Below are 23962 nucleotides of genomic sequence, written 5' to 3' on the forward strand. Positions count from 1 at the left end.
CAAACCTGCAGGTTTAGATGCTCCTGGTGTTTAAACAGGATTTCCTGAGCCTTTGCATTCATTTCTATATCCAAGCGTTTCCAGCATCCTCTTTGTGTAACTTTTTTTTGATATGCTGGAAGTGAAATTTAAAAAATTTGTCTTATCTATTCATAAATTTGAAGATAAACATGATGAAGAAAAACATCCATATGCTGTAAATTTTTGGATTTTCTTAAAAATTAATTTAAACAATTTTCTTAAAGGTTTTGGTTTGTAGATTCTGACTATTCCTATTTTATTCTGATTCCAGATAATTAGCCATGTTTCTGAATCCAATGTACATCTAATTTACAGAACAGGTTAGTCAAATAAAATAGTATTTTTAAATCCAGGTAACAGAATACAATATAATTTGTTTGTTGCACAATTGCAGCTCTAATTTGCAAAGCTCATGCCTGTGTAATAATCTGAGTCCTTTCAGAGGTGACCCAGCAAAATCACCTCAAACAGTCAGTTATTCTGATCCATAGAGGATAATAACATAAATATATAAAACTATTTATAACCTTGGTCCAACCCCAGTCAGTCTCAGTCGTTGCTTTCAGTTGGTTATTTTCCTCCTCAGGGTGACCAGGTCCACTTCAGTCTACTTGGAATGAAGTACAGCAGGCAATGTTTGCAATGTTAGGTATCAACATTTATGTCTTTAACATTCAAAATACAAAACAATATAGGGTTATATTTTTTCTAAATTGCAGCAGTAGGGTTTATCTCTTATTTAGCTTTTTGTTTCTGGCTGAAATGTGTTCTGGGTCATTTGGGGGTCAAATGGTTGGACGTTTTTGGGATTGTTAGCAAATCTAATATTTCATTTTGTTGCTGTTTCCCTAAATTTTGTCCACTTCAATGGATCAGAACTTAAGTTTTCTAAAAGCTATGGAGGTCCAACTCCTGGTCACCCAACCTTCACCCAGAGCCCTTTATATTCTCTGCTGTCATAAAAACAAAGAAACTCTCAAACTTGGTAAACAACAACATTCCTAAGGCTTCTGCTCTTTCTAAATACCTTCAAAGATTTGGTTTATAAGACTAATGGCAATCGTGTGACCTAACAGTTCAACAATAAGTGACCTCACTTTGTTCTAATATTAACCCAATTCATTGGAAAACACATTTATAATCCAACCTTTACTCCAATGTCATAAATGATAAGAACTCAGAACAAAACGTAAACATCTTAGTACGACCTGAACAGCAACGGCCCCCTGCTGGCGACAGCAGAGCACTGCAGGCCTTTCATCCAACACTGACGATGGAAAGTACTTCAGACCAAACATGAACTTGGAAAGCTGCAGCACTCAGCAGTGATGAAAACTCTGTTTCACATTTGGAGCTTCAGTTTGTGGTTCTCACTGCTACAGAGCCGATCTGTACATCAGCCGCTGCTGTTCCTCCATAACCAAGGCAGTGCTTGGACGGTTTCACAGATTTGGTGTCTGTAGCTGCTACCAATGCTGCTGCTGTTCAAATGCTTTCTGAAAATGTGAGTTTGTAACCAGAAGGTTGGTGCAGGAGCAGCAGACTCCTGCAGTGTGTGCCCATGAAGGTTTGAGCTAAAATCCCAAACCTTAAGATACTTACACTGGTTTTGTGATCAAAGTTGACTCCTTAAGCAGAACGTCTTAAGGTTTGTTTAAAATGCACCAGCAGGTGTAGCTTTTCCCAGTTTGGGCCACAGCTGAGCTTCGTCCATGTCAGGCACCTCAAACCAACAACCAGTTGTCCCATCGAAGCGGTTGGTATTTCTAGGCTCTCTGAGCCTTTAGATGTTGTGTTCTTAACATCTTTCCTAAATTCTTTTCCTTTCAAACCCATCTTGCTCGTCTCCCTCCCCCCCGCCCCATGCCAGTCTGCGAGTTGGGGGGCGGGAGGGCTCGTGCCGCTAGAGAGCCGTGATCTGAGTGAGCTCTGTGTTGGAGTTTCCTGTCCCATGAGTCTCTCCCCTCTGCGTGGGGACGACCCCCACCAAAGGAAGCTCCACGCCTAGTCATGCTGGATTCGCCGTCCCCGCACCGGGCCCCCTGCCGTCCCCGCCCTTGTAGCTGTAGGCCGCTGCCACCTCCCTGGCGATGCTCCTCATTCTGCCTGACTGCTGGGTGTCGAGGCGGAACGGAGACGGCTGACAGAACTCACGGAAGCAACGCTTGAAGTTTTCGTCCAGGAAAGCGTAGAGCACGGGATTCAGGCCGCTGTTGATGTAGCCCAGAGCGATGCAGAAGTGGAACATGACCACGGCGTACATGCTCCTCAGGATGAAGCCCAGAGACTGAGCCAGGACCAGGATGTGGATGGGCGTCCAGCAGACGACAAACGCCGCCACCACCACCAGGACCATCCTGGTGATGCGCCGCAGGTTTCGATCCTTTTCCTTGGAGCCAGACAGGATGCGAACGTTTCGAAGGCGTTTCACCATCAGGCTGTAGCAGATGCTGATGATGGCCATGGGGATGAGGAAGGAGAAGAGGAAGACGCAGGTGCCAAAAATAGGTTCCCACTGATCCTTTGGTTCATTGAAAACCAAAATGCACTCAGTACCTGCAGACGAACATGAACACAAAGGAAGAGAAACGCGGTTACAAATGCAAGAAAATGACTTCTTTTTCACAAAATAATCTTGTTTTAAAGCAGACAGCTCTGAAGAAGAAACAATGTTTTAAAAAATGATCAACTTTTCAAACATTATATTTTCTATTGCATTCCATTCTAATCTATTCTGCTTGGACTCGATTAGAATTTTTAATCAAGTTAATTAAAGGGTCTGTAGTTAATTTATGAATTCACATTTTAATGACAAACCACATAAATAAAAAATAAGCAACATTTTTAAGTCTAAAATCTTTTTTGCTGCTAAATTTTTTAATAAACACATTAGCTGAAAACAGAGATATTTCATGTTTTTAATCTATTCAAACAGAATTACTCCTATTTGTAGATGAGCAGATTAACTGAAATGTTAAATTAAAAGTTTTCTTTTTAAATAATAAATTTATGGAACACATTTAAGACCGTTTCTTTTTAAAATTAAGGGTAAGATAGTCTTTTTCAAATAAATATTGCCACTAAATAGTTAGTGACAAAATCATTTACACAGTGGACCTGATTAATTAAAATAGCCCCAAACTAGAGCGTGTCATGAGTTTAATTCACAAAGAAAGACGCTTCAAATATCTGTCAACCCACACAATGCAGCAGATCAAATTTTGTCCCTTCATGGAGGAAATTGGAAAAAGTTTCAGCAAAAAGTTTCAAAATTAAGATGTTAAGCATAAATTTAGAGAATGATTCCCATAATTCATAGAAAATCCGTCCAGCGTGTCAAACGTCTGAAGCTCAGCTTCGGTGCTGCAGGTGTAATTCCTCCAGTTTAAACCTTTCTACCGCAGAACATCAACCCACAATGTATTCTAAAGAATTGTCTTGAATTTTCTGAATCATAATAATGTCTCCATTATTGCCAGAATTCTGAAAACAGGAAAGAATCTCCAGCTAAAGGACATAATGATTGAGATAATGTGGAGAAAAGTTATGGAAGACCAAATGAACACAGACAGGAGTCGATACTCGCTGGAGTCGGTTTAATCAGCTTAATCAAAAACACTTTGCTGTAAAGGATGAAGAGTAAATGCCTGAGGAAGGAAGTCAGGAAAGAAATTTGTCTGAATCAGTGAAGAATTAAGTTTAAACACAAAAAGCCCAAGAACATTATGGATGAGGTGAAAGGAAGACCAATTTTAAATGTGGTATGCAAATTTGGCTAAAGGAATCCTTTGATTAAAGACAATAATGATAGAGCAAAAAAAAGAAGCTGAAATTGTGTAAAATAAGATCCTAGCAATAATTCTGTATGTTTTCTGCCTTTATTTAATGATCCATTGTATTTTCTTTGCTGTGCTGCCTCTTTGAGTTTCGCAAAAGTTCAACACGGATTCAAGAACTAGAACTTTGGTACCACTTGTGATTGAGGTAAGTTTCATAAGAATCTCTTGAAACATACATATGAAAACATATATGTATGTATATTGTCGGGAAAGTCATAATTTAGGACCAAAGTTAAACATGAAAGTATGACATCATCACAGCTGAGACCAGGTGTTGCACATCAAACAGCTGCATGATGTTAAAGGAAATCCTGTCTACTCAGGTGAGACAATTATTGGGGTGACTCATTCAAATTTGTAAGGCCTCATATCTTGTGTACCTTGGTACATAATCAAACTTTTTGTAAATATTTGAGTTTGTAGGATTTTTATTTTCTGACATTTTCCGGGTGGGAAGGGCATAAACTCAGAGACGACTGAAAACATATCATATCGTCATTTGCTGACTTTGCTTAGTGAGTTTTTGTATTCATACTAAAACAACTTTCATATTTATACATCACCTGCTGACTCAACATGTCAACCAAAAGACAATATGTAGCAGTCTAAGAAATGCGACTGGTCAAAGTGGAAAGTTCAACATGAGGAAGACATTTATGTTTGAGCTTCAACTCTCTCCGCCCAGGACTCTGCGCTAATGCTAGCTCCTGTGCTAACACAGAGTTTATTTTCAGCTTTGGTCATTACTGCTGCCCTTTAGCAGTAAGTTTAACAACATTTCTGTTTGCTACTTTCATTGTTGAAATTTCTGCAGAGTTACTTTCCTCAGGCACCAAAAGAGCAGGCAGCAATTTGCTTCCTTCGATATTGCAGACGTGTTTTTAATGTGTTGAAATATGGAACATCATCATGTACTTTATGGAATTATTTTGGATATTTAAAACGTTTTTTATGGTTCTAAGCTTTTCTGTTTTCCAAAGAAGGGAATATACAGTAATCTGCTGCTGAAACTGTCCTCTCATAACCACTGATTGCTGGAGAAACCATCCCTTGTTGATCTTAACTGCATGTTTTATACATAACTATTGACACATAATGGTGAATCATATTTTCAGTTCTGCCTGTACAGCATCCAGTATTTAAGAAAACCTTTTCTGCACATGCAGTATTTAAGAAAACCTTTTCTGCACATGCAGGTGGTTCCAAACTCGTTTAGTGCAGTAAAGCACTGCTCACTCCAGAGTGCTCCTCGTTTGTAAGTCACTTTGCATAAAAGTGCCAGGTAAATCAATTTAATCTCACAAACACACACACACAGAAGCTGCGTTTGTCAAGGCAGTGTCACACACTGCGATGATAAACACCGAGCGCTGCTCAGGTCAAGTGGGGATGTCGGCGTTGGAAAGCAGAACGGAGCGACGGGAAGTCAAACTGACTGGGATGAAACTGACTCTGCTGATGAAATGTTCCAGCACATTCTGCAAATTCCACTTAACTGAAAATAATCTAACCCTGAAGGATTTGTTTTTGGAAATATGCTGTGATTGAGCATGTTGTTTGTTTTTTATCTGTCACTTTGTGGACAAGTTTCTACTTTGACATTAAGAATTTTGCAAATAATTTGGTAAAAGAAATAAAAATAAAAAAAAGCTCAATTTTGTTGATCATGATGGATTTGTAAATCCATAAAATGTGTAAAACATCCATGGGACTTTCTGTAGACACTGTGGAAATAAATTCCTCTGACAGATTGTGGCTCTCCAACGTCCTGCAAGGTTTTCCTATTTCACTGTTACGACTTCCTCATTTAAGGGAGAACATCTTTTGGTTTTATTCAGATATAAAACTCACTATAACAAGCTTTATATCTCTGTAAACAGAAAACTATCTTGTTACATGAGATTTAAATCCTGTTTCTGGCAGCCAATGCCTCCATATTGACTCTTAAATCATGCTGAACAGGAAAACCATGTTTCTCTCTTTTACATATAAATAAAGATCTGGAGAATTACGTTTTTTTATCATAAAAAACTGTAGAAGTTACATTTGATAAAAACACACAGTTCTCCACAGGCCAAATAAAAGTTAAAGCTCCCCGGAGCAAAAGTTTATAATTTCCTTGCATCACCAGCTTTAGATAAATGAGGAGGAGGGAAAACCTCTCACACATACTAATCTTCAATCAATGAGAAGATTTGCTTTAAGTTCTGCTTTTGGCTGCATTTCATGTCTTAACCATAAGCCTTAAGAAAAGCAAGAGAGACATTATTTTTGGTCTTAAGCCTCATTAGCAGACAGATTTTTAACGTCTCTGATCCTCCTAATAGAATATTCATCCTGTAATAAAAGTGTTTCCCCAAATCCTTTAGGAAATCAAGCATGAATCAATATTGTATGTTAAAAGTCGGCTGTATTTCTGCAAGTATTAAGCTTTCGCATGTATGATGCACATATCATTTTTGAAGCATTATTTTTATTTTGAAATAAATCATTTTGCAGTAAAGGCCGATAAGGCAGCCCAGACGCCCACAAACGCAGCAAAATAAACTGCAAAACAGTCGAGATAAAATCAAATCAGTCGGAAATAGGAACTGGTAGAAAAAAAAAGAATCTGTGATCTATTATTCCATTTACTGGATGTTTTTATGTGTTGCATTTCACAGGGCCACAAGTGCTCAGGATTTATAGTGTGTGGGTGTTCCTGTTAAAAATGGAAGCCCAGGCTCCATTATTGCCACGTTCCACCCATTGATCAAAAGCACAGTTAAAGTCCGTGTGAAAGGACGGTGATAACCACCTCCATGGAGCCGAGGCGTCCGCTTTATTAAAAAAAGGGGAGAAAAACAGCTATAGATGCTATCACCACGTCCTCCGAGGAGCACAATGCAGGCTTTAAAAATTAAACTTTACCAGCAGCGGCAGATATAATGGCAGTATTGATGCATGTGGGCTAATAATCCATATTTATAAAGGTCAAGTCGGATATGAGAGCGAGCATTGCTGCAGTTTCCCAATGCAGAGGCGTAATCTGCAGAAATGAGGCAAATCTGGAATGACGCCAGTGAAACGTGTGATGCTGAGTGGAGATGTCAGTTTTAATTTCTGTCTTGGTTTCATCTTTTCAATCTCACTTATGTGTGAATGGTTTCCTCTGAAACGCTGCTGACGGTTTTCAAACCTCTGCCTTCAGAAGGAGTTCGGTTAATGGTCAGCAGTTTGGTCCTGGTTTTCCTCAGATCCTCGCTGACAGCCTGTCAGCATATCGATGCTTCAGGCAGGAAACTGTCCACACATTCGCTTCAGCTGCAGAAAAACTCTTAATAAGGAACGGTGAAGTGGACCAGGTAGAGAGCTGCAGATGTCCTTCAGATGTCTTTTCCTTCTACTTTGACTGGGCCATTCACACAAGAATGCATTTTGATCTAAACATCTCCAGAGAAGTTTCAGCAAAGATTTGACAAATAAAGCAATAGGCAGGAGAAGGAGGCAGAGCTGCAGCAGGTTGTTTGTCTTGTTGGAGGAAACAACCTGAGGGACAGGGACGGTTGAACCAGAGACATGGTAAAACATGCCGGCCTGGACTGAATTATTAACACCTTTGCTCTCTGTAGCAACAACAGGCACTTTGTTCACTTAGAAAAACATCTGATATAAAGTGAAAGAAATTCCTCTCTGCTACTGACCATTGCAGACCAACGTTGGTTCTAAATAACCGGGTCATAGTTTAGCTTTTCTGTGGTTTTATTACCAAACCAGAGTTTGTCCATGCATTTAAGTGATGAGGCAATTGAAAGGAAACAGAGTTTACAGCTCAGCTCCCTCTGGGTTTATTCTGGGACTTTTCTTTATTAAACCTTCACCAGGCTCATCCCAAGTCCTCGTCTGCATTTTGGCCCTCAAGGCCCAAACATCACAATGATCACTTTACTGCACCAACAACCAAACGGCACGCTCCGCCATTTCACCTGCAGCAAAAACAATTTCTGCTGCTGCCACGGACGCAGGGACAGATGTGATCTGCTGTCAGTGGGTAACACGTTGCTTTTGAAGGCAGAAGGCAGCATCATCACGAGCTCTTTAAGATGCTTTACAGGCATCTCAAACCTGCACAGCCTAGAAAGTTGTCAGCAAAATGTGTAAATCTGAAATCATGCAGATGGTGATACAGAGTCATCAGCAGTAAATCATAATGGAGTCATGTAGGTAGTTACACACACTGCCTCGTGCAAGAAATCAGAGATTTTCCAGCATCACTCAAAAAAAAAAAAAAAAAAAAAATATATATATATATATATATATATATATATATATATATAAAATTTCTGGTTTCCATTTCACAGCTGGTGATTCTCAACCTCTTGTCACTTCTTTCTTTCTTTCTTTCCCGTTTATTGTATTTTTCCGTTTTTTGATTTTCTGCCGGCCGGGATTATTTCCTTCCCTCTGATTTTTTGCTGCTCTCCACTTCATTTTCTTTTCACTTGGTTGATTGAGCTCTCTCCTCTCTACTCACCCGTGGATCAAACCTATCAGTTTCTTTTTCTGTCCCGCTGCCTCTTTTACCCGTTCAGGTTAATGTGCTTCTAAGCATTTGTGGTGACACCGTCTGTCTTGTCGCCCTCCTATTTCTTCCTGTTTTCACTTCCTGACAGTTTTTCCTGAAAGTTCTTCCTTCATTGTTCTTTTCTTTTCATTTTAGTTTTTTTCTTTTGTCTTTTTAGTTTGAGCGATTTGTAGCTTCAACACATTTTGTTTATATCTTTCTGAACTTGTTCTTCATTTTTCTGTCTTTGACATGTAAGTTTCACTTCTCTCTCCTTTCCTTCACATTTAATCAGAGCACAGCAACTTTCTGTTCAGCCTATTTATTCTTGCTTTCACCTCCACTTACCTTATTCCTCATTTCCACCGTTTTAGCCTCTCTCCCTCCTGTGTCGGCTTTAGCATTTTCTCCAGGTAACACTAGGAGTTGGAGGTAACTCTGTCTGACCTGAACACCTGAGAATCTGTTACTTTGGTACTTCTGAATGTGACAAATCAGGATTTCTCATTTAAAAAGTTGAAAAAGATTATGTGTTTTCAAAATCACAAGAGATAATATTCACTGAAATACAATGGGATTTTTTTCAGCTGCTGTTTTGTTGCCGTGTGTTTAGTGTCGTTAATTTTCTATAATTTGTTGGGCTTCTTATGGCCGATAGTAACATGGAAGTTGTACTAATGAAGTATCCAAGGCTACTTAGTCATGTGCTTCCTTTAGGAAAGTAAAATAATTTAAATTTTACTTAATCAGTAATCAATTCATAATCAAATCAAATAAAAATAGGGGTTCTCCATCGTAGATCAAAACTTTTTGTGCAACCACAACTAAAAGATTTAAATTTGATTTGAAATGATTTTTATGTTTAACTTTTTATAGCTCACCTTTCATCACCAAAATAAAAAAGAAACCTGATCAGTAACAAGAACGAATGAAAATATGAAACCAGCATGGCAGCTTCCAACGCAAAACCAAAAACCTCAGAGCCTCAGCTGAGGATCACAACCAAAACCTGATAAAACAGCTAAATAAATACTGAAAAAAGTGCTGCTTTAACTAGATGGGGTGAAAATGAGTTTTGTTATTGGGACTTTTGGTGCAGCTGAAGGACAATGTGCTGCTGGGAAACAAAGTAAAAACAGAAGATGACAGAAATGATCCATTGGTTCTGGTGGATGTGTCCTACAGCAGTAATTCACTGTAAGCAAGAGATCCTGGAAATGAACCTGCTGGACGCATAGAAAGCTGCACAAAGCGCCTGTTTGCACTGCACCACACACATCAAGGTTTGCATTATCTTTAGATTGAAAAAGAAAATCAATTATTATGAAACCTACCACAGAATCAAGGTGATTATGAATCATCTCTTTTTAATATCTGATATTTCCACTTGCTGTCATTGCTGCACAGCTCTGCAGCATGTTACTGTTTTCAAACCTTTTTAATTCATTAAACAGATAAAAAAGAGAAGATTGGAAAGAGAAAGGAAGGAAAAGAAAAGAGGAAAAGAGACAAGAAAAGAGAAAAAAGGAAGAGAAACACTTTGTGACACAGTAATAATGTCATTCAGAAAAAAATGTAATTCTAATTATTAATTGCCATGCAGGTTTTCACAGACTTGATGGTCATTAAGGATTTTTGCCTGAAACAGAACCTGGTTTCTGTTCTGGCCTGGTCATCATCAGCAGAGCATCTGGACTCACTGATGTCAGGTTCTGGATTTAAAACGTTTTCCCACCAGCCCAACCGAGGTCCAGCATCTCTTAGGTTTTAACACAAGTTAACAAGAAACCTAAAACAAATACCTGCCATCTGTTTACAAGCTTTAATTAGCTGCTCAGAATCTGATGGGCCTGGTGAAATGCTGTGGACTTTCCTGACCAGGGTCCATAACGACTGAAGGAAAACTAGATGTTTGGTCAGGAGGAAGATCAGGGCTTCTTACAAATGGTGGTATAAACCAAATTTAACTGTGTTATTGAACTTGGATTGAAATGTGTGTGTATATATATATATATATGTATATGTGTGTGTATGTGTGTGTGTGTGTGTGTGTGTGTGTGTGTGTGTGTGTGTGTGTGTGTGTATGAAACAGCAAACAGCTAAAATCTACAAATGCTTATGACCCTAAATCACTTGGACCTATTTTAGTAGTCCAAACACCAACATATATCTTGACATGCATCAATAGAAACAGGATAAACTGCCTCATCTCTACCGTAGAACCAACATCTACGCTCTACCTTATCACTGCTCCTGGGTGTTCAGCCAATCAGAGCCAGAGAAATGAAGGCTGCTCCAGGATTGGCTGGTGTTATGATGTGGTGCGTCAAGATATTTCAGCTTCAAGCTGCAGTTTCATGTGAATGTTTTAGAAAAACATCCACAAAGTTTCCATGAATCATTTTTAGTTTTGTGCCACAGATCTTCATTCACCACTTCACTCCAACACACCTGAATCCAGTAAGAAGCAGATTACCAGCCTTCTGCAGAACCTGATGACATTCAGAGGCGATTCACACATTAATGTCAGGTGAACTGAGCAGAAATGCTTCTAAGGAAAATGACTTTATACTTTACTTGATTTGACTTCATTTTCTGCACACTCTTATTTTCCTCCAAAGTGTCTTGAAATGGCGTTTGTGGTAAAATGTTACTACATGAACTAACTGAGCCGTCTTCAACATGCTTTGATGGTGACGACTGCCAAGCATTAGATGATTCTGTTTGGTTCTCTGGATGTTTCCAGAGACATCAGTGATCGCTACTTCACAACCCAACATTAAAGCCGACAAACCCATTCCCATGTCGACTGTTACGGCTCTTTCTCTGCTTCATTTGGCAACAAGGAGGAAATCTCCCTTTGGTGAATCAGTCGTTTCAGAAATGGCTTCAATCAATTTAAAAAAGGTGGCCTGTGATTCTGAAACTCCTGCCTCAGGCTCACGGTTACCATGCAGATAAAAACAAAAAAGAACAAAAGCGTTCAAAGGATGGACGAGAGCCGGTAAGAGTGATTCCCTGCCAGGATCCAAAACACAAAATACAAGAACTGATCCCTTTGGTTTTGGGATTATAGTAAATTTGGAAGGAGATTAGCAGAGACCAGCTTTTCTTCAAATTACAGCCGGACTTGCAGTAAAAGAAAAAAGACAACAAACCACATCAGGAAGAAAAGTGGATGGTGGCCACAAGCAGGAAAATGACTTAATTGTTCAGTGATTTTACTTTTTTCCCAACGTTTAGCCGTCAGAGTCGAAACAAAAGAGGAGATTATCAAACACCTTTACACCCAGCAGGAGGTGAAGTTCTGTTTGACTACAAGGCGCTTCGCTGTGACCGGCTCAGTCAGCGGCTGACACACAAGGAGCTTCACAGATTTACATAACCAGAAACACTTCGTCTTACACTCCAGAGAAAATGTTTTCAGAGCGAGAGAAAAACATTTTCCAAAGCGGCCTTTAAAAGGTGACATTTGCACAGGCGGTGTGATCTTCCTTTTCTACGTTTCTTAGAATCATATAAAGATTCACATAAAAAGCAGAAACCCGGAAGGACAATTTAGTTTTAAACAATTTCCAGTGGCTGCGTTTTAGAATGTAAATGTCAAACAGCTATTTGCTGATGGCCTGGTGCTTAAATGAAATTAACATTTTTTTTTTTTTTTTATTGTGATTGTTGAGAAAACCAGTAACTTCTCATAACTGAGACATTACTGGTGAAGGTGTTTCCGTTGCTCAGCAGAGTTTCCATGCTTGGTTCCCTGGTGAAACTGGAAGAACGAAGGCATGGGGCTCTGCAGCAGTAATGCCAGAGGTCACACAGGGTCAGTATTTCCTAACACTGCAGCACATTCAACAGGCGTCTTCACAGCGCAGAAATATCCCATTAGCAACATGTCAGGGATGTTTCTGCTATCATGACCGAAAGAAGCTGCTTCAGATTCCTGCATGAACATAAAGAACATTCAAACCTTCATCTCTCTTCCTCTGGAGAATTTCCAACGTTTTTTCAGCATTTGTTCTTTTCCTCTATGTGATGTAAAAGGTCTTTTTCCTGTTTGTCACATAGAACCAAGAAGAAATGTACGGTTCTCCATAACATCTTCAAATCAAATCTGAAAGTGTGATTCAGCTCCTCAGTAAAAGCAACATTTTCTGCAATCACAGCTCCAGTTACAAGCTTTGCACATCCAGAGACTTCAGCAAAAAACGCTCCAGCTCTGTCAGATTGGATGAAGATTATCTGGGTATATCAACTTTCGAGTTTTGCCACTGATTCTCTGGAGGATTTATTGCAACACACAACATTCTTCTTTTTATTTACCTATTTTTTCAGCTCTAGTGGTTTTTATTTGGCAGCGAATTGAACAGAAAGCAGGTTGTGAGAGAGGAGGAAGACAAGTCGACGGGCCGGGACTCGAACCCAAAACGGCTGCATTGAGGACCACAGAAGAAACGACTGGTTGAAACCTGACATAGTTCCAGTTAGTTTTAGTTTTTCCCCATTAACTGTCCTTTTTCTTAATTTTAGTTTCTGTTATTTCGTTTAACTACAATAACCTTGGAATCGTTGATGAAGGGGAAACTTTGGCGGAGTCCAGCTCTCACCAGAAGGAAGTTGGACTTTCTGCAGAACAAACTGAGATATCAGGCCGATACGAAGGGGTCTGACTCTGTGTACTGTCAAAGTTTCACACACTGAACTCTCCAAGTGACAACTCTTCCAAGTCAACATAACCTGGAAACGTTATGCATGGGTCTTCACTGGTTTGGTGAACACCCAGGCACCTGCAGGCCCCTGCTCTCCAGACGGGATGATTTGGAGTGACATTCCCCTGCAGTTGGAATGATATGATATCCAGATCAAAATGTTTTGAGAACAGTTTGCTTTATTGGAGATCACTCTCTCAGCATCTTTCCAGACAGCAGGACTGACTCAGAGCTGCTACTCAGCAAACCCCACACTTCCACTCATGTTCTGCAAATTTCCTGGATAGATTAGTCAGAGCATCTTTTAGTGACAGCAGGGTGGCTGTTGATTACAGCCTCTTTACTGTCACAGCGTCCTTGGGCAAAGCTTTTGACCCCAATTACACAGAGCGTCCTGCAGTGCCTTTCCCTCCGGCTGTGCCTTTCCCTCCAGCTGCTCGGACCGCCTCTTTGTTTGTTTACCGGCGACGGGAGGAGGGGAATGAGGCGGCATCATGCTTTAACATCGACCTGCTGCGTCAGTAGCAGCCAGAGAGCCAATCCACTGAAATGTTATGAAAATGAAATGGCAAAAATATGAAAAACACCACTGAGGAAGAAATTAAAACAAGTTATGTTTAAAAGGAAGCCAAAAGCGTAATTTGATTCAAACGTCTGATTATTTAGCAGGAATTCAAATTAGTCATAGAGCAATCTAAAAAAAGCACATAAGAATGAAACCTTCGACAATAAGCACATTACAGGGAAATAATAAAAAGATGAAAGAGATGTGAGAGGGATGAAAAACTGACAGGAGGAAGATAAAGCTGAATATAAAGAAAGAAGAAGCAGAATGAAGGCGAAGAGAGCAGAACACAGAACAAGATGGAGCAAATGAGATAAAGGAGCCGATGCTGGAGGGGAAACGGAGTCCTTATTGCAGATCCAGCTCAGCTGTAGAGTAGACTAATAAAAGTGATGATGGGATTATGCTGCAGCTCCGGGCTGAAGCTGGATCAATATCTAACTACTGGACCTCTCCTTTCCCAGCCAGCGCCAACATATTTCTTAATTTAACTGCAAAAATAGTCCGAGCTTTGTTTTCCCACGACTTTCCAAACGTTCCCAGAATTGACTTTATCTCACTTAAAAAACAATGAAAACATTTCCACATTCAAAGAAAGAAAAGGATAACTGAGAATTAATAAAAAATATATTCAGGCAGGAGATAAACGGGCTTTTAGAGCTGGATGAGGAAAGAGGTAATTGAGAGATGTGGGAACCAGAAGAGGAGATGAGAGCGGCTCTCAGGACATAATGAGTGTGTGTGAGGGCCCCTCAGCACTGCTGGAGCCACACAGCCTGCAGAAACACTTTCACTTCATGATGCCTCGGAAAAAACCATCAGTTCCATAAAACGTTGATGATAAAACCAGATAAAGCAGCAGGATGCTGGTGTTGGTGCTCTGCTAGCATGCTAGCAGAGCATGCTAGCAGCGCATGCTAGCCGAGCATGCTAGCAGCGCATGCTAGCAGAGTATACTAGCAGAGCATGCAAGCCGAGCATGCTAGCCGAGCATGCTAGCAGCGCATGCTAGCAGAGTATACTAGCAGAGCATGCAAGCCGAGCATGCTAGCCGAGCATGCTAGCCGAGCATGCTAGCAGCGCATGCTAAAAGAGTATACTAGCAGAGCATGCAAGCCGAGCATGCTAGCCGAGCATGCTAGCCGAGCATGCTAGCAGCGCATGCTAGCAGAGTATACTAGCAGAGCATGCAAGCCGAGCATGCTAGCCGAGCATGCTAGCCGAGCATGCTAGCCGAGCATGCTAGCAGCGCATGCTAGCAGAGCATGCAAGCCGAGCATGCAAGCCGAGCATGCTAGCCGAGCATGCTAGCAGCGCATGCTAGCAGAGTATACTAGCAGAGCATGCAAGCCGAGCATGCTAGCCGAGCATGCTAGCCGAGCATGTTCCTAAAGGAACTCAAAGTTCCTTTAGGAACTTTGAGTTTGGAGGTAAAAACAGTCAGTTTCAAAGTTTTCTGTGCTAAATTTCAGGATAAGAGTAAAGTTTACAAAAGCCTTTTTACTCAATTCTGGCTGAGAAAAATGGACAAAAAGAAACAGGAAGTGGTTTGAGTAAAAAGCATCAGTCAACATTTCTCAGTACAATTACAGTTCAGATGTAGACCAGCAGGGGTCCATATTTGAGTCATTAATGAGAAAATGTAGAACAATGGCCATGGAGGACGAAGTCTTAATGTTTTCCAGTCAGCAGAAAAGTTCAGTTTATGTTTCCTTGTGCTTGAGAGGAGCCACATTGCAGCAAATTGAAAAAAGAAACATCTGAGCCCAAATCATCTTTCAAGCTGAGATCTGATCCGAACATGAACATGACAGTTCCTCTACTGACCACAGGATTGAGAAAATGTACCGGAAATCCGCCAGCATGAACTCGAAGCTGCTCCAACAACATCGCCGTTTAATTGTTTCCTGTATTTGTGAAGGTTAGTTTGTATTTTCCCTCGTATTTCTCAGCTGCATCGTCTCCTCGTTCCTCACGGCGTGAACAAACTTTAACGTCAACCTGCCTAACTAAAGCGCTCAGAACGTGAATAATGGAACGCCGTCACTTTAAGAGTTGTAAAGCTCTGAGCACATGTCCCGTATCCGTGAAAGTTTGTAAGATAGCGTAAGAAGAATAATGAAATTGGATTATTTTTCCTGTGCCAGCTCGTGGATTTATGCAGCAGCTCTGTTTAAAGCTCTACAGCTGATTAACAGCCCTGTTTACACGTCTACTGTTGACATATCTCAGTCCTCATCTTTGTCTTTGGATTAATCTCACATATTGCCCATTTAAGGTCATTCGAAGGGCTTCGGCGGCTCGTTGCCATGGAAACTGAGCTGAATTCTTTGAACGCCCGGGCCTCTTCAGGAGGAGCGTCGCCATCTGCGAGCTGAAAGAGCAAGTTTGCGATGATTTCTAAGCCTGCCAGCACAATCAGATCACAAACACATAAATACTCATCACTGCACTCACACAGCCCTATAAGGCAAACACACAGCTTTCAAGCACACACACTCCCTGCTTATTAAGTGTGAAGCCGAATCGGTTCCACTGCTAGACTTTGCCATTAATATTTATGACCTCTACTAAAATATCTCAGTGCTTGAGTGGGGCGATGCATTGCAACAGACAGAGTAGGAGGCGGAGAGAATGACCCAGGTGTGTCTCTACGCATCAGAAGTTGTTCAGAGCAGCTGAAAGGAGCAAAGGTTCGGATTTCAAAGGAGACTGAAATGAACCGATTCAGACAGAGAAAGGTCACGGAAACGGATCAAACATGGCCGCCGTTTGATACTTCAGCCATCCTGTTTTAGTTTCTGATTTTGTGATGCTCTGATGTAAAAGTTGACACTTCTTTTGTTAACGTCTCCTGGATGTTGAAGCTCAGCTGCCGGTAACAAAGGCGTCATTCTGGGTTTTATTTAGACATGAAAAGACGTTCAGAGAAGCCTGAGTGGCTGCAGAGAGCAGCCAGCTGAGAGGTAATCAAATGAAAGCTTAATGTGCTGCATTCTCTCACACACCACATCACTGATGGCCTTTCAGGCTCATTTTACTGTTTAAGCCTTAAGTAATGGCCCAGAGTAAATGAAAGTCACATTCGCCTCGTCCCGGCGCTGTGGATCCCTCACTGGATCCCTGATTCATTTCAGTCTGCCTGAAGCCTGCAGGCGTTAAGCGGGACTTTCCTCCAGTCCTCTTCCCTCACACGGCCTGATTGGTGCTAATGAAAGATGGAGGAACGTTCAGGGAGAGCTTTTGGATTAATGCTCAGGGATTACTTCCCCGCCTGTCATCTAGCAGAAAAGTTGTGAGTTTTTAACTCGTATCCCCGATGATGAATCGCCTCATTTGCCAAAATTTGGTTTAGGCACAGTTCGCAGGAGTTCATTATGCTTAAAATGATTTTATTTGAGGAAAAACAAGAGTAACGATAAAAAATAAAATAAATAACTAAAAACTGTAGGTTTTATTGGTCCTGGCAGTGGATATTTTTCAACTGACCAGAGAGTCAGAAACTAAAAAAGCAACTTTTGTTTTGAATCAATTAGTGAAAAGACCAAACATAAAAGCTGGAAGCATTAACTCTGGTTGCTCACCATGTTTCCATCTTCATTTTTAATGCACATTTTAAAGTTTTGCATTAGAAAAGGTCGATGGAAACGCTGATGTAAAGTAACTTCCTCAGTTTTTACGTTTCCTTCGGGTGGTTTTTGGCTTGTCCACAAATATCAACATCCCAAGTTTTATGTTTTTCTTTATTTTAGAAGCTAAAGATGGAAATTAAATGATGGTCCTTTAGAAATTAGAACCAATTTAATTTAATGGATATATATTGAAATATATATGTTGTATTAATATAAATATTAAAAGAAATCAGGGAACATTTGAGGTTCACAGCTTTTATTCTGCTGGACTTGGAATAAAAATGACTGGATTGTAAATGATAGATGGTTATAGATGGACAACCTAAGTTCAATGCTTATAATATTACAGTAAGCACTAATTATTCTGCAAACTGAGCAGAAAGTCCCTCTAACAAATGGTTTTATTATTATTATTCCTCCTTTGTGAAACTCATTAATGACTCTGTCCCTTATTTCCTTATTTACATGAGACTTTTCAGGGATGTTCTTCAACATCACATCTCTGAAAGAAAAAAAGCCTCATTCAGACTTTATTAAGACTTCAGACCCATGAAAAACACTATTAGCTTCTTGACATAATCAAATCCAACCATCAGTGATTAGAGCATAAATCAGGTCACTGCTTTTCCATCTGAGAAGAAACAAGCTGAGAGATGCAAATGAAAGCCTCTGATCATCCACAACGTGGTAATAGAGAGACACAGAAGAGCTTCACACACACACAGCTTCTGATCAGCAGGCTAACGTCTTTATGAACGATTCAGCATGAATGAAAACCAAATTCAATCTGAACACCGAACTTCTGGTGATGCGTTTAAAAATCGGCTGCTGGCTGCAGCGTTAGCCTGATGACGGGAGAGAAACGTTATTTCATATTTAAACATGTGGAAAGGCACGAAATGTCTGAATTAAAACGTGGATTCCCACCCAAACAGACGTGCTCAACGTCGTCCGACTGCCTGCAGGCTGGAGGTCGACTCGTCTTTATCGCTTTCCAAAGACTTTTCATCAGAAAAACAAACCAGCAAACAATCAAAAATAAAACTGAATACTTCATATTCAGAGTTCTGGTCAGTTGAGCTCAACTGCCTGAATGTTTTGATCCAAAAACTTAATGGAAAAGATTATGGTTGAAAACGGATTGACTTTACCACATTTTGCATCATGTAGTTTTTTTATTTTGATGAGAAACACTAACTACACATTTTATTTTATTGCTGTTATTCATTCTCTTTTCTGGTTATTTTGGACATTAAAACCTCTTTTTGTTCGTCTGTTTATGTGCAATAATTGGTGGATAAATCAAAATAAATATTAATTTAGCCCTTCAGGAGTCTCACACACAAAACAAATAAACTCAGAAAACATTTGAATGATCGTTTATTGATATGAACATAATTTATATTGTTTGTTTCTGACTGAATGATTTGTTTGACTGTATTTTTAGCTCTTTTTTTTACCAACAAAAACACAAAACAGACAAAAATCCACAGATCGTCTCTCCCCACACGGAAGCTAAAGTTAACATAACATATTATTAAATAACAGTTTTTAAGCTGATCAATATTTTAGGTATAAAACTCTAATATAGCATTTTAAGTGGACGTAATATAATAAGTATTTATAGATAATTTCTCACCATAAAAGTTGATCTTCTGATTAAAAACAATTATCTAACATGGATGGAGAAGCAATGTGAGAATCCTACATTATTCCATTTGTATTTATGGGTGTGTAATCAACAGTATCTGAAAGCTGCTGTGGTTTGCATCAGCATCTGGGTCAAAGTGTGAAGGGTTGCAGCAGCAGGAAAAACAGATGAAAAAATACAAGGTTTGAGTTGCTGCTTTACAAAATATGGAGAATAAATAAAGGAAGTTTCCAGAAGTGGCCTGCATTTTCTGAAACACACACTAAGACGGTTTTAATGGTGAACTTATGGTGAACCTACTCAGAGCTGCAAAAGTGACAACACAAGATCACTCAGCTGACACATCCTCAAGCACTCTGCCAAATGAACTTGATCCACACCCACCTTCTCCAGCAGCACATACATAAAACATTGGACGGATCTGTGCAACGCTTTGCATCTTGATCAGGCATAATAAATTCAAAGTAGCTCACCCAGAAGAGCGGCGCATGTGAAACGGAGCAGTATGGAGTGAAACCTGACGAAGGCAGACTGATTCTGCAGGAACGTTTGGACTGAAGCTGCATGCAGTCTGACAGCTGGTCACTACGACCTGCACACCCGACCGAGACCTCACCAACACAGATCGGACCCGGATGGTCTCTGTGGAGAGGCAGAGAATCTGCCTCCAAGCCAAAACAAGACAAGCTCTGTGACATTCCTGGTGCCCATGTCTGTTAATGCAAACAGTGGTTGGAGTTAAGATGCCTAATTTAGCCGGTTTGGATTCCAAATACACAAATTTAAATCTGTTTTAGGTGCAATTTTGAAATGATGAATATCTTCTGAAGTTAGAATCAGTTTTGCAGCAAAACATGAATGTTTATTTTAATTCTAAACATATTCAGACATTAAGGTGTAATGCGACAGTAACAGCTCAGCTTGTAAAAAAATACTGCAGGTCTGTGTGACAGCATGAAAGTTTAATGGAAATCTAAAAACAGAATTTTGTGATTTTGTGAGTGATTGCTTCTGACTGCACATAGAGAAATCCACAAAGAAAAGTCGTTTCCTGAATGCAGCTGATTGAAGTCCTGATGCCGTCTTCTCCTCTGCAGCAGCAGCAGGACTGAAACTGATGGTGGAGGAGCAGAAACCACCACAGTGGTGATGATTACTAACTGCAGTAACATCATAACAATAAAATCTCCCAAATTTGATACAATCCACCAACGTTTGAATGGCTGTGAAGACCGTGGAATAGTTTTAATTTGGCTCAAAAGAGTCGTTGGTGTAATGATCTGCCGTTTTGTCTCCATCTCACTGTTCTCACGCTCTCCAAACAAATCAAGCTCATCCAGTTCACTTGCGCCTGCCAACCTCCACCACTTCCTGCTTTTAAAACTCCTTCCAGCTGCTGACGTCCACAGGGCCAGGAGTCCACACATCCAGCATTCCTTAAAATGCTGCCGTTTGTTTTTACCTTTTAGATTTTCTCCCCTTCTTGATTCCACGTGTGCATCGACTCCCAGGCTTGGGACTCTGCATGGACCCGTCCGTTTTGGACTGACTTCATACAGCGACGCTCACCTGCCCCTGGACCAACCTCTGTCAACCTGTGGTAGACTTATGGCTTTGTGGAACCTCTGGGAACTCCACTGTCCTGAATTATACTCTGGCACAGTGACACCAAACAGCAGAAGAGGATGGAGGACTCTCCATCACACACTGGATTAGTTTCCCTCAGTTAGTGATCCAACCTCATCCTCTGTTGGCATCTTCACCAACGCTAAGCTCTCCCTCGCAATGCAGAAGAACAACCAAATAAAATCTTTACATTTATTCCCTGCCTGGTTGTCACTTCAGGTCTTCTTGTTCAGCCATTACAGTTATTCTGATCACACTAACATGAAACCTCTGTCTTGCTGGATTACAGCAGTAACCAAAGTTCTTTCGATATAAGAAAGTAATTTATGTAATTTCTTAAAGTGTGAAATATGAAAATGGGGAAAATTGCATGAATGTTCCCAGATTTATTCCATTGCAAAGGAAATTTTGACGAGCATGAAATAAAAATGAGAAAACAGGAAACATGTTCAGGAAATGCTGGTGAACAATGCAACCTGGCACAATCATAAAGTTTGATTTATCTTAGCTTTATCCATTTGTTAAACCTTCAGGGTTCGCACACACACACACACACACACACACACACACACACACGCACACACGCACACACGCACACATACCTGTTTGCGTGGCTATCTTTGTGGGGACTTTCCATTGACTTCCATTCATTTCTACAGCCTAAACCTGACCTTTACCCTTTTCCTAACCCTATCCATCACATACCTAACCCTAACCAAAACTCAATTCATACCTTAGCCCTAACTCTGACCCCTGACCCAAAAACAGGGTTTTTCCTCGTGGGGACCAGGCTCCGGTCCCCACGAGGAGCAATTGGTCCTCACAACGTAGTATATGTCAGGAAAATCGTCCCCACAAGGTATTACAAACAAACGCACACACACACACACACACACACACACACACACACACGCACACAGACACACACACACACACACACACACACACACACACACACACACTGCATCCTCAATTAGAAGAAGAGCAGCATTACATACATCTGTTTATTTTGATCAGATTTTAAACTCTGATCAACCAACCAGCCAGAGGCTTAAAAAACTTAATGTCTCAAACCTCTGATGACCAGGAAACCTGGTTATGGATTCAGGTGTTAATCATGTACTTACTGTTGTCCTCCCCCACCACCTCCACGTTCCCCATCACCATCACTGGGACGCCAACAGCAGAGGCCAACACCCACACACAGACATTCACCACCTAGAGACAGAACAACGCGGCAGTGAATTCTGGGTTCAGCGTTTCTGCAAAGTTAAAGATAAAATCTGAAACGCATTAAATGTTTTTATTGAGTTCTGAGTGCATTAGATTTCCTGGATTCATTCACATCCTGACATCTTGTTCAGTAGGACTTCAGCAAGCCAACTCAGTTTCTTTGTAAGCACATCCTCATTCATCGAACTCAGTCAACTCTTAACATCTGACCTGATGTGTGCCGTCACTTCACAGACGTGGAATGAGGTGTGAAGTGTTTGAAAGGGTAAACGTCTCGCTCTGGAGTCCGCCGGCCTTACCTTGGCCTTGTGGGGCGTCCTCATGTCCAGCGCCTTGACGGGGTGGCAGACAGCCACGTACCTGTCCATACTCATCACCGTCAGAGTGAAGGTGCTGATGAACATGTTGTAGTAGTCGAATGACACCACGGTCTTACAGAGAGCGTTTCCAAAAGGCCAGAAGCCCAGGAAAACATCGGTGCCCTGCAGACAAATATCGTAGCACATAAAATTCACTTTTTGAATGAAAAAAGCACCAAGATAAAGATAAAGTAATCTTTTAAATTGTATTTGAAATTTGTAATGAATCACAGGTCGTCACTGCTTTGCACCGTTTTGGTAAAATTAGAAGTTTGACAAATAGTTCAGAAGTAAGTTAAAAAAAAGTTGACAACTCTGAGGCTCTTTATGAACATTATATGTAAAAATAAAGTCAGCAGTGGTGTCAAAACTTTTTGCCATCAGGGCCAAAATTGTCAAGTTACATTTTTTAAAATTAAAACTGAAAATATTTATTTCTCAAGATATTTGTCGTTTTATTTCTTAGACAATATTTTAATAAAGCAGAGTAGTGGAATTCTTGTATGAAAAGAATCAGTAAATTATTGTTGATCCAAATATAATCGGAGTATTAATGTATTAAATGTTTTTAGGTTTATTCTTTTCTTTTTTTGGCAACAAAGCTTTGACGATGGCTGCTGGGTTTCGCAGAGTGTAATCAATAAAAACAGAAACATTGCTAATAAAAATAAAAAAATGTCTTGTACCTAAATGAATAAATGTTTAAGAAGACTTTATTTGTCTGTGAAAATCTGAAATTAATCCATTCTTGAAATGTGAATCTCTGCAAACTGAATCATTCAGAGGGACAGAAATGGCCCCCAGGCCACACTTTGGACATCCCTGTTGTGGGCTAATTCAGAAATAAATTAGCATATATATCATATTTAAACATGAAGTGAACTCAAAGAGAACAGACTTATTAAAATCTGGATGGTTGTTTGGTTATAAAAGCAGCAGTGTGGTATGGAAGCTGAAAACGATGCCGAATCACAAGCTGCACATTTAACAGCAGCATTTAAAGCCAATCAGCCTGAATGGACAGACTGGTTCAAAACCAGTAAGGCAACATTTTTCTAAGCTGAAATTAGTCAAGAGAAACTTTTATTTCAGTTGGTGCTTGAATAAAATGAAGTATTTTATCAGAGGAATGCTGACCTCATGGTGCATAAAGTGGATGAAATTTAATGGGCCGTTTTTCAGTCAGACTGACTAAACCTGTCTGACAGCTGAAGCAGCAAATTATGTAAATGAGACGAGTTTTATTTAGGATTCAGTCAAATTAACATGGAGTTTATGTAAATAAAGAGAAGCGGAGAAAATCAAACAGATGCAAATAAGGAGGAAAAGGCCAGGATGCTAACGCTACATGCTGAGATGAGCATTATGCTGAGTCATGGATTTGATTTTATTCATGACAAAAAAAAAATGACATTTTCAAAATATACTTTGCAATTTAAAACATCACAAAGCTTACAATAAACTTTGGTTCAGGGTTGATAATTAATCTTACCTGGAAAGGCAGCGTAGCCAGAGCCAGGGAGTCGGCCAGGGCCAGGTTAAAGATGTAGATGTTAGTGGCTGTTTTCATCTTTGTGTATCTGAGGAAAGACGACACACACACACACACGCACACACACACACACACACACACACAAGAAACACACATGAAAACCAAAAGACTGTCAGGTGAGATCAACATGTCTAATCTGGGAAACCTGACGTCACAAACATGAACGTGTGGAACTGGATCAACATAACCGGGACTTTTACTGGAGCCATGTGCATTTGTCAGATTATCCTGA

At 40.2% G+C, this 23962-nt stretch overlaps 1 protein-coding gene across 1 annotated transcript; it reads right to left on the bottom strand.

Moving 5' to 3' along the window:
* Positions 1–474: 474 nt before the first annotated feature.
* Positions 475–23748, bottom strand: LOC106922533 (nociceptin receptor-like). Its single transcript, XM_088013441.1, has 4 exons — positions 23671–23748; positions 22119–22301; positions 21714–21804; positions 475–2577 (listed from the first exon to the last, which is right to left on the bottom strand). Exons 1-4 carry the CDS (start codon positions 23746–23748, stop codon positions 2030–2032), a joined length of 900 nt encoding a protein of 299 aa, XP_087869567.1. The 3' UTR covers positions 475–2029.
* Between the last annotated feature and the right edge of the window lie 214 nt (positions 23749–23962).

This window comes from Poecilia mexicana, unplaced genomic scaffold, assembly GCF_051168715.1.
Source record: "Poecilia mexicana isolate PSO_F unplaced genomic scaffold, ASM5116871v1 scaffold_15, whole genome shotgun sequence".
Classification (NCBI taxonomy): domain Eukaryota; kingdom Metazoa; phylum Chordata; class Actinopteri; order Cyprinodontiformes; family Poeciliidae; genus Poecilia; species Poecilia mexicana.

What these genes read in the sequence shown, in the direction of transcription:
- LOC106922533 (XM_088013441.1), bottom strand. Translation starts at nt 23,748, where the DNA reads ATGAAAACAGCCACTAACATCTACATCTTTAACCTGGCCCTGGCCGAC. An exon ending in TGGCTACGCTGCCTTTCCAG is followed by an intron (nt 22,302 to 23,670) that starts GTAAGATTAATT and finishes ATTTGTCTGCAG; the next exon opens with GGCACCGATGTTTTCCTGGG. An exon ending in GGTGGTGGGGGAGGACAACA is followed by an intron (nt 2,578 to 21,713) that starts GTAAGTACATGA and finishes GTTCGTCTGCAG; the next exon opens with GTACTGAGTGCATTTTGGTT.